Source organism: Empidonax traillii, unplaced genomic scaffold, assembly GCF_003031625.1.
Source record: "Empidonax traillii isolate 1590-97213 ecotype Southwest subspecies unplaced genomic scaffold, ASM303162v1 scaffold937:size346366, whole genome shotgun sequence".
In the NCBI taxonomy this organism is placed as follows: domain Eukaryota; kingdom Metazoa; phylum Chordata; class Aves; order Passeriformes; family Tyrannidae; genus Empidonax; species Empidonax traillii.
In genome coordinates this window covers 215,548-226,644 of record NW_020956130.1, presented here as the reverse complement: position 1 = coordinate 226,644, position 11,097 = coordinate 215,548, and the positions used below count along the sequence as shown (strand labels likewise).

General features: G+C 48.7%; 1 protein-coding gene across 3 annotated transcripts in view; it reads right to left on the bottom strand.

Annotated features, from left to right (window-relative positions):
* MAP2K4 (mitogen-activated protein kinase kinase 4) overlaps positions 1–11,097 on the bottom strand; it is a 90,696-nt gene that overhangs the window by 23,394 nt on the left and 56,205 nt on the right. For all 3 annotated transcript variants that reach the window (XM_027903151.1, XM_027903152.1, XM_027903153.1), the window contains one exon: positions 3,066–3,185. In XM_027903151.1, coding sequence (XP_027758952.1) covers positions 3,066–3,185 — 120 coding nt within the window. The remainder of the gene's footprint in view (positions 1–3,065; positions 3,186–11,097) is intronic.

Here is an 11,097-nt window from a genome sequence, read left to right as displayed (position 1 = left end):
GGGATGGTGCAGAAATGGCCTGGATCATTCACAGTTATTTGAGACAGATCTGGTAAGCAGAGAGGGGGTGTAGGGGGGTGAGACAGATCCAAACATCCTGGTGAAATTCCTTCTTTCCCTTTCTGTGCTTCTCTGCTGTCCTACTTTCCAACCTTTAAAACATTAAGATTCTAATTAATATTGGAATATGTAATTAACATGACAAGACAGAAAACCTCATCCAAGCCTACCAGCTCACCTGTGTAGCTCTGAGGGACATGACCTGGAACACCACGTTGGCATAAGGGATTGAGCAGAGGGGAAGGCTGCTTTCACCTCCAAAGCAAACACCGCTTATGACTGAAGCGGGGAAAGGGGATTCCACTCCAGCAAGAGCAACCTCAGTGAAACCTCTCTCAGACAGACCATGTAAGGAGTTGGCTGCAGGAGGACAGGATTCTTGGACGAGACAGAGTGCAGCCAGGCTGACATCTGGGTGCTGATCAAGGTACATTTTTATATTATTTATATATTATTATATTTACATTTACATCCTGGGATGTGCCCAGAGCTGCAGGGAGGTGACAGCTCTGAACATGCTGCTCATCAGCATCTGGAAAGACACTGTCTTGCCCACAGACCTTTCCTCACACCAGCTGACAGCCTTGTCATTGATATCTCAGCAAAGCTGGAAGTTCCCAGCCAAGCTGCAGCTCCACAATTGTAGGAGTTTCTACTGTGTGAAGATGGACAATGCACACTGGCCCCAAATGGCTCCATGTTCAAACAGATCAGAAAAATCAATGCATGGGAAAAGGAAGGATTATCATCCTTATTTTATGGACTGAGATTTAAAGCCAGGGAAGTGACCTGGCAAAATTACAGAGGCAGACTCTCTAGTAGTGGGAATTGAATATTCAGCCCCAGTTCTGGGCTTCAGCTACAACACTGACCTTCTCTCTAAAAGTTCCCCAGTAAAGCCCCACAAGACTCCACACAGGCTGCTATGCCTGATAATGCCCAAAGACTACCAGCAGCCATTAGGTCTTTATTTTCCTTCTTCCCTTGAGCAGAGGTATTGGGTTTGTGCTGAAGTGGCGGAAGACAGGCAAGAGTTCCCTGTCTATCCTCCTATACTGTGGCAGCTTCAACACTGGAGCACTTAGAGGAGTGGGGATAATCCAAGCCCGCAGGAGAGCTGCAGGAGGAAGGATAGGCAGTAGTCAGGTTTGGACACTAATCTTTTCCAAAACTCCTGTTCTTGCAAAAAGACCAACTGCTCAGCAGTGCTCAGTGGCTCTTCTCCTGCCTGGACTGAACAGACTCGGCTCAGCCTGACATCTGACCTCCAACCACAGCACGACACTGGCCAGGCTGCATGGGAAAGACCAGCTTTCCAACTGCTTTTACTGGTCATTCAAAACTCAGCAGCAATGGGAGCACTCAAAACAGCAGGACAGAAATTCAAAATCATTCAGCAGAGAGGAGGTGCTGGAAGCCATTGCACAGCAAGAAAACTATGACATAACTGCCATCATGAAGCCATGGTGGGATGACTGGCACAGCTGGAGTGCTGGTGGGAGTCTGTCATAGATCACCCAACCAGGATGAAGAGACAGACAAAATATTCCATAAGCTACTGGGAGAAGTCTTGCAATTGCTGGCCCTTGCTCTCACTGGGAGACTTCAACTTACCAGATGTCTGCTGGTACAACAACAGCAGAGAGGAAACAGTCCAGGAAGTTCCTGGAGTGTGTGGCAGAGAACTTCCTGACAGAGCTGGTGAGGGAGCCAACCAGGGAGTGCCCCATTGGACCTGCTGTTTTGTGAGCAGCCTTGTCAGAGACACTGAGGGGCTGGAGGATGCTCAGAGAAGGGAACGGAGTTGGGAAGAGGCTGGAGCAGCAGAGGGAGCTGGGGGGCTCAGCTTGGAGAAAAGGAAGCTTGGGGTGGACCTTCTTGCACTCTCCAGCTCCCTGACAGAAGGATAGAACCAGGTGGGGGTCAGGCTCTGCTCCCAGGGAATAACAGGATGAGAGGAATAGCCTCAAGGTGTGCCCCGGCAGGTCAGGTTGGATATCAGAGAAAATTTCTTGACCAAAAGAGTTATCAAGCATTGCAATGGGCTGCCCAGGGAAGTGGTAGAGTCACCATCCCTGGAGACATTTAAAAGATATGCAGATGTAACACTTGAGGACATGGCAGTGTTAGGGTTAGTGTTGGACTCTGTGATCTTAGAGGTTTATTCTGACCTAAACAATTCCACAGTTCTAACTGAGGTGATGGACAGTCAAACAAGAGGTAGATAAACAAGGCAAGTGACTCTCAGGGAGAACCATGGATGCAAAATGTACATGTATTCAAGAGGAAACTGAACACTTTATTAGAAAAGAAATCCAGTAAGAGTCACTAAGCACACTGATGGCACATGCTGATCAAAGAGACACTCAGCTGCACATGACTGGGGTCTGAAGGGAAGTATCACACAGCCTTCTGCAAGCAAATCCTGTGGGCCACTGCCAGAGGCAGAACACCCAGCCAGGATTCTGGTCTGACCCAGCACACCTGCCCTTGTTCCCTTACATGTCTGTAGGTACAAAAGGCTTTGAGGCAGCTGTGTGTGCACTGGGAGTGTCTGACACAGCCTGGGCATGTACAGACATCCGTCAGGGAACAGGGGCTGTGAGCACCATCACAGCAACCACAACACCAGCAGGGCTGCAGGGCCTCCCCACGGTCACACCTCACAGCCACCAACACAAAGCACTGCTGTGCCCAAGTGCTGAGCCCCAGGGCCCAAACCAGCAGCACACACTACGTGGGGCAGCCTCAGACCTGGAGTCATCCAGAGAGAAGAAAAGCAGGAAAGGAGAGATTGGAATACACAGAGACACAAAACAACACGTGGGAACAGCATGTGTGTGCTCTGCAGCACCCAGACAGCTGGGTCTCCTTGAGTAAAGTGGACAGCCAAGATACCTATATAAATCAACTTCCTCCTCCTTAGCACAGGTTGGAAACTGCAAAGAAAAAAAAAAAGTAAAACCCAAACTGTGCTCCAAATGAAGCAAGTTTGGGGTGCCCACCTCTCTGAAGAGCGCGCCATAAAACTGAACAATATACGGGCAGTCACTGCTTCGCATCACCACATCGAGGTCCATCAGCAGCTGCTTCTGCTCTTTTTCATCCACTGTCGACCGAATTCTCTGAAAGAGGAAGAGTGGCAGAGACTTTATCACTGACATGCCATTACTGTGTCCTCAGCCCTGCTGATGGAGACACATGCCAGGGACCCAGCCCCAGGTGGAGCAGGCAGTCCCCTAGGATGCTCAAACACACTGCAGAGAATTAAGCTGTGTCCTCAAACAAGAAATATAAGTGAATAACACTGTTTAATCAGACTATAAAACCCACAGTCCTTGCATGAGCATCAACATTTTCAGAGGAAATGTCAGAAGGAAATTAGAGCTGAGATTTCAGCAAAACACCACAGCCAGGCTTTCATTTCAAAACAAATTCCCACACAGTTCTTAGCCATGCTGGATGGGGCTTGAAGGCTGGTTTGAAATTTAACCAAGGAACACTGTGTTTAAAATTTCTAAGCACAGAAGCCAAAAAGGCTCCTTCCACAGCCTCCACCATGGCTGGCACAGGGAGAAGGGGCTGTCATGTAACCCAGGGAACACACTGCTCTGGTAATGCTAATGGTGGGCAGCAGTCCTGGGAGCTCTTCTCAGCAAACTGACAATTCTTTACCTAGTACTGGCCAAGGGAACATCAACACTATATAAAAGATACTTTATTTATATATACCTTGTGTGTATAAATATATGTTTGTATGTATACATACACTATATTTACATTATTTATATAGAAGTCGCATTTGGGCTTGAAAGAACAATGCACATTTGAAAATAGAAAACTGTACATGATCAAACATGAAGCTGGTTAAATGAAGGATGGAGAAGACCATCCACAGTTCTTCATGTGATTTTACAGATATATTTAACATCTTGCACTAATTAATGCATTCTCTGAATCACAGGTGAGGAAATCGTGATCCTGAAACTGTGACTCATGTTGAAAGACTATTGAAAAAAAAACAAGAAAAAAATACTTGGCAACAAGTTCAAAGCAAGAAAAGTAGCCTGGACCCTCCTCGAGGACAAAAACTACGTGGCTATCCAAAGAGAAAAATTATGTAAGGTTGTGGAAAAAATCTACAGGATACCAGCACCCATTTCACTGATTGCCCTGTGGGCAACTGCTGGTGGCATCAGGACCACACACAGCCAGCACAAGGCCATGTTATGAAGGTACTTTCAAGGCTGGCCATTCATACAGAGCCATATGTGAAACAGTGCATGATTATGTACTTTAGGACTATTTCGTGATGGCCCACACAAAATGAGGACAATATCAACACTAATTTTCCTTACCTTTGGTGTATCATGATATTTTGGTATTTTACAACTCATTCTTAACATTCTAGTAGCTCTAGTTTGGCCTAGACCAGTAATTGTTGTGTTCATATTGCCCTTTCCCCACCCCATCCATTCCAGAGTTCTTGGGGGAGCTGTCAGGATACCTGCCCAGCACACACAGTCCATCACACCCACACCTCACTGTGCCGTGGGTGGGTGGGACTCTGTGGTCACCAACAGAGCAAGAACAGGAGCAACGGGCCAGGAATGGAACGGAAATGCTTCACCTCTAGGTCACTGGTTCAGGTGTGTTCACACGAGTTCAGCTGAGCAGTCTGACTGCTCCCTCCCTCAGCACACAGAGCTCTGCACACCCCGCACTCGGCAGGCCGAGCACACTGAGCGTCTGTCTCCAGGTGATAAACCACCAGCACCGTGTGAAATGAAAGTGCCAGTGCTCTGACCTCCACAGGAGATGATGGATGCCAAAGCTAGTGTGGTGAGACCAATGAGGAACAGTTCAGTCTCACTGAGATGTGTCCCACACTGCAAAGGTCACCTTTTTGATGAGGAACAACACCAAAGGGAGCTTTTCTCCATATTGTAACTCACACCCCCCTTCTGTGCCCACTCCATATCTGTCTCCAAAAAGCCTCTCTCCTGGTCATCTGGGAGTGTCTCCAGCCCTGCTCTGCATTCCCCTTGCACCTGCACAATCCTGTCACAGCCACCCCCACAGTGTCCTCCTCAAACACCACAACTTCCCCTGGAAGCATCTTCTCCCACCTCTGGCATTCTTTCTCTGTTGTTACTTCTCCAGCTCTGGAAAGCATGTGAAATATATGCTGGATGGTGGAGAAAATTGTAATGGCACTCCAGAACAACACTGAACCCAAACATTCCTCTTCCCAAACACAATCTCCCCAGGGAAGGGCAGGCAGAGGACCCAGAGCACAGACCGTGGGTCAGCTATATGGCACAGGTCCAGGCAGACATGGGAGCCAAAGGACACCTTGAGAAGACAACATGGACACTCCAACAAATATTGCTTCAGGGAGTGAAGGGAATGACACGTACAAGACTGGGAGGTCTCATACAAGAGCACTGGAGACTGGCAAGCTCGGGAGGAGGGGAGGACTCTGAGGGGCAGCACAGCACTGAGCTGGGCTCAGCCCAGGTTGGAAAAGTGGCTTTGTTTAGCTGGAGTGTGCCAGGGGGCCTGCTGCAGCCCAGCACTCCCAGTCCACCAGGAGGAACCAGTGTTCACCAGCAGGACAGGGAAGGAACAGCAAAAGGTGAGTGAAGGCAACAGCAGTCACTGGCCAAACAGTACACGAGCCACGACTCAACATGCTACCAAAATCCAAGGAACAGTGCAAGGCACTGCAGCATCTCCCACAGACAGACTCCCCCACAACATGGGACACGGCAGGGAAGGAAGACACAAGGTGAGGCAGCTCCTCTGAGGCAGCATTTGAGACAGGGATGGGCACGGTCTGACTCAGACACGGCTCAGCCTGGTCACTCCTGCGGGCACTCACTGACAAGTCACTGACAGGTGACTTCAGGGCCAAACAAGGCACAGATGGAAAAGAGGGGTTGGTAGTAGAGGCTTATGGAAAGTCTCTTTTTTAATGATTGCTTGATGACCTCCAATTTCTTTAAACTGGATCAAATCCTCCAGGAGAAAATTCTCCAGCACTTTTAATACAAACACAGGTTGGGAAAAAGCCTTCTGACACGAAGAACAAGAGCTCTGAGCAGCATCAACAGCAAAAGGATAATCTGTGCTGTGGGTTGTGCCACTCTGGAACCTAAAACCAGATCCCAGAAACTGAACCCAAAACAGAGGAGACACCATTCAAACCATTTCTCACACAGAAAGATTCAGGTGCAACAGGAAGTGACCAGTTTAAAAAAAAAAAAAAAGGAAAGAAAAAAAGCTATAAACACCAGATTGAAGACTGAAACCCACCTCCTTGAGCTGTGAGACAACCCAGCACTGCCCTGAGCACGGGGCCTACCTGTGTCCTCAGCAGGAAGCTCAGCACAGCAGTGTCTGGCAGTGCCACTGGAGAAGTAGTGCTCCCAGGGCATGGCAAGGACTGGGGACACTAAACCAGCAGGGAAAAAGGAGTTTGCCCAGCCACTGATGAGGATGAGAATATCTATCTACCCATCCGAAACACATTTAGTGCTGACTGAAGTAGATCACAACCAGTTTCTCATCTCCTGTGATGAGGTTCTCACTCTCTCTACCATTGCCTTTTCAACCCTTGCTCATTCATTCCCTCCTCAGTTACCCACCAGCAGGGCTGGGAGCACTGGTGTCCCTGACTCTCAGTCAGCAGACCCAAGGAGATGACAAACAGAAAATTCTGAAGGTGTCAATTTGGGAGAGGGCACCCAATTGTGCAAAGAATGACAATGATGGTTTGCAACAAAGCCCCAAGACTTCTCTTCAAAAGCCATATGGGACATTGGAAGGACAGCAAAATTTGCCCCTTGATGGAGCTTAATATGTCATTTTGATGGGGTTTTATGGGCTATCAGCATCCAGGTAAGGATGGAGGGATCATGGAAGTATAAATAACTATTAAATTCCTGTTCTCAGGGATATTTGATACTTAGTCAACCTCTTCCAGCTGTGGGACTGCCATCAGAGAAAACCTGTGAAAAGTCAGACAGAAACTTCTGGTTTAAAGCTGTGGATGAGAGAACAAGCACTGACAAAATAATGTACAAGAGACACTGTGCTCTTAACAAGAAATGACTCCATGGCTTCCTGGCTCCTCCAGGAAGAAGAGGGACAACCCATTGGTCTGACATCTCCGATTACCCGACTGATCTTGAAAATGCTTTTGATTTTCTTAGGGCAAGTTTAGAGCAGAAGCAGAGCAGGTAAAAACTACTGCTAGACTGAAAGAGCAACAATTGCTAAGGGCACTGACTTGAACTGCAGGGTGGACTGTACAATACTGCAGAGTGGCACTAAATCAGCTGGGTTGGTTTATAAACCAGATATAGGAAAATAAAGAAAATTCTGCCATAGAGCTGAAAATCACTTTCTTTCAGAGTGGGGAAAAACTGAACACTGTGGACAAAATGCCCTCTTCCCAGCTGTAAACATTTCTGCAAAAAAAAACACTCAATTAAAAAGAGGTGCAAGATGTTTCCATGAGACCGTGATAAGAAACTTGAAGGTCAACCAAAGCACACGCCACTCTACTCGTCTCCTGGTGATGTGTTTCTCAGACAGCTGAACTGGTTTAAAAGAAACTGGCAGAAGCTGCTGGTAGTGAATCCCAGATGTCCCAGGCATTCCCTGCTGCAGGGCAGAGAGGGCTGAGAGGGAGGAGCAGGAGGTGAAGAGCTCCTCCCCGAGCCTGAGGCTCAGCACAGACACCCATGGAGGCTCAGGACACTGCTGTGCTCGGGCTCCTGACCTGCACAGGAGCCATCCAACGCAGCAAAGTCTGGCTATTTTAAATATTTGCTGATTTATTTTAGGAACTCTTCAAACAAGCAGTTTTCCCAGCCTTCCAGGGGCCTTGTGAAGTACCCTGGGTAATAAAACCCACACTGTGTACAGTATTTCAGTGCAAAGCAGAGCATCCTGCTCCAGCTGGGAGAATGCTCCCCAGCTTTCATTCTGGTTTGGTCTTTATTTTTTTTTTCATTTATGTACTGTTATATCCATATTCCAGGGATCTTTTAAAGCACCTTTTTTGTGTGAACTATCACCAGGGCCGGAAGGAAACCTCAGGACAGAAAGAAACCTCCCAGCGGCTGTGTGAGCTTCCCAAGAAAACCATTTCACCCCAATAAAATGCAGCTTCTCTGTGGTTCCCCCAGTGTGCCTCCGATTTGGGGTACCCTCATGGAACAAGATGCACCAGTGTCCCTGGAGCAGCTGGGACCACACCACGTGGTGATGCTGGAGGGCAAATGCAAAAGGGGCTGGAGATCTGCACAGACCGTGAGGCCTCTGGGATAAAACCAGAGTGACAGCAGTGGAGCAGGTCCTGAGAAGGGACCAGGGCTCTGGAGTGGAGAAGCCCAGGACATTAGTGACAGGTCACTTCCAAACTGCCCCAGACTGGAAAAGCCTAACACGAAAACAAGAAACCAGAAGCAAAATTAAAGGATATTGGGTGAACCTGGAAGTGGAACCAGGCAACATCACAGACAACTGGTGCCAGTGGGGCAGGCAAATGTCAGCCAGGAAGAGACTTCAAGGAAAACGAGGAGCCAGGAAGAGAAACCTGAGAAGGAGGTGAAGATTTAGTGCACAAACTGCGCTTACAATTATGAGTTTGCATAGCCAGAACTAGCACTGGGCAAAATTGGGCTGTTCTCTTTCCCACCTGGAAAAGTCTTGACCTCATATGCCAATAAATCCTCAAGAAACTGAAAAGGGTGTTTTCAGTAACAGGAAAACTGAGATGGCAGCTGATCCAGAGCAAACAGGGACTCTGCATATCCAGGGAAACTGGAGGAAGGGACTTCATGAATGAGACGACTGATTTTTATTTGGAAATAAAAGTTTGGAAGATTTGAAAAACATAATAAAACACTTTTCAGGGGCAAAAATGAGAAGGGTTTGAACACAAAACCTCTTGAGCTGGATTCTTCTTTCCTCATCCTCTCCCTCTCTTCTTGATGGCTCTAGGAAGAGGCTCTTTATGGCTGAGAGAGTAAGGGATGCACAAGCCATTGCAGGTGGCAGCCTCAGGAGCACCAGGTCCCTGCTCCTGCAGCCCACTCCAGCCTCCAGCCCATGGCCAAAGGGGTACATAATGTCTTTTTGTCACTGAAAAAGGTATTCACAGAGGGATAGAATGACAAAGGCTGAAGGAGAGGGACAAGCAGGACTGGGGATAAGAGCTCATCATCCCAGCCATGCTCCAACAGCTGAAGCTTTGCTGCAGTGGTTCCAGCCAGCAACACAATGAGGCTCATTTTAGGCTCATTTTCCTCCTTTGCTGCTGACTCTGGAGCACAGACGAAAGCTGCCTGACTCATCCAGGGCCTGGCAGCCCTGCCCATGCCAGCAGCGAGACACTCGCACTGAAGGTGCCAGGATTACATCTGCCAGGACCCACGGGCTGATGAGAGCAAAATGCACAAAAAGGAAAAATGGAAGGAAACAGTACCTCCACCTGCAGATCTCAAGCTATTTTGGTGGTATTTCAGCACTCAGGAATGACTTCTCTGCAGTGGTAAGAAATACTGCCAGGAAGTGCAGCAAAAAGGCCATGCTGGGGCACTGAAGCCATGCCCAGCACTGGTGCCACACACACCAAGCAAGAGGAAAGCTTCAAGGAGTTGTTCCTTGTGCAAAGGCATGACAGGCTACAAAAAGCCAGAGGAAGGAGCTAGGAACAGGACTGGAAGACACACAATGGCAGCCACACCTGTGTAGGCTGAGGGGAGCAGGATGAGTGCCCAGAGGTGCCTGGCTGGGCCTGGCTCAGCAGGAGCTGCCACCAGCCAGAGGAAGCCTCCACCTGTAGAACAAAGAGGATTTGAACCTATGTGTGGCAGGAGGGGGTGACAAGCCTGGTCAATGTAGGTGCAAACAGGACTTAGCCCTTCCAGAAGCGGGGTAGGAATTTCCTGACTGTGCTGGGAATTCGCATCGATGGTAGTGGAAAACTAGGGAGTGGTGAGGAAGGACGGAGGAGCAACTGGGACAGATCCCTGCACCAATTTTCTCTGCGTCTAATTAGCAGTACAGAACAGCCAACTTTTGGCTTGCAGCTCCCATAAAGCTGTTTCCTCCTGCTGTATGTCCTTCCAAGGATGCTTGGCCTGCTGCTCTCGGGGAAGAACGGGAGAGACAGCAGCCCAACCACATAACCAGACACTGGTTTCACAATCCAGCTGTGAAGGGCAGCATTCCCAATGCCTGCCCCAGCACAGTGCCACACCACAGAGGTTTTCACAAAACACCATTTCCCTTCTCAACCCTCTCTTACAGAAGAGCATTATGCTGAAGGAGAGCACACAGCTGAAGGCAACAGTTCTGCTGTCAAGAGACCAGAGGCTTGAGAGAAACAGAGAGAGCAGGAGGGGAACAGCCCCAAACAGGGATGCCATGTAGGGCAGACTGAGATAGAGTAGAGCAGGGAGATTATTGCACAACCTCGGCTGCCCCAAAAGCAGCAATCTGAGAAAGAAAAGTCTGAGGAGTGTGGGATGAATTAGTTCTTACCAAGCTCAGCCCCATCTTGAAGCCTCGTCTCAAAGAACTGCACCATCCACGCTGGGGAATTGCTGCTACTGCCTTGGGGACCTCACTGACTGTTCCACCCACAGGTGTTCCTTTGCCCAGTCTCATGTCTTATCCCCACTGGGACAAAGAGAACAGTCTCTCACCTCTACCATTTTAGAAATTATATTGTTGCCCAGACCCTCCTACCTTCCTTCCCCAGCAGGTCTAGCCACGCTTGCCCAAGAGAAGTGGGGCCAGAGAAAAGAAGGTGGCACCAGCCCACAACTTGGAACATTTCACAGCTTAGCCACTGTAAAACCATCAGGTTTTGTTTCTTTTAAAGTGAGCCCCTAAGCCCAACACCTTCCTGAGGCTCAGCACACCTCTCCTTCTTTGGGAAGGCAGCTCAACATGCTGTGCCACGTTATCTCCAGCCCTGTGCCTCAGGGACAAAGCCCTGGTGCCTTCTTCCTCCCT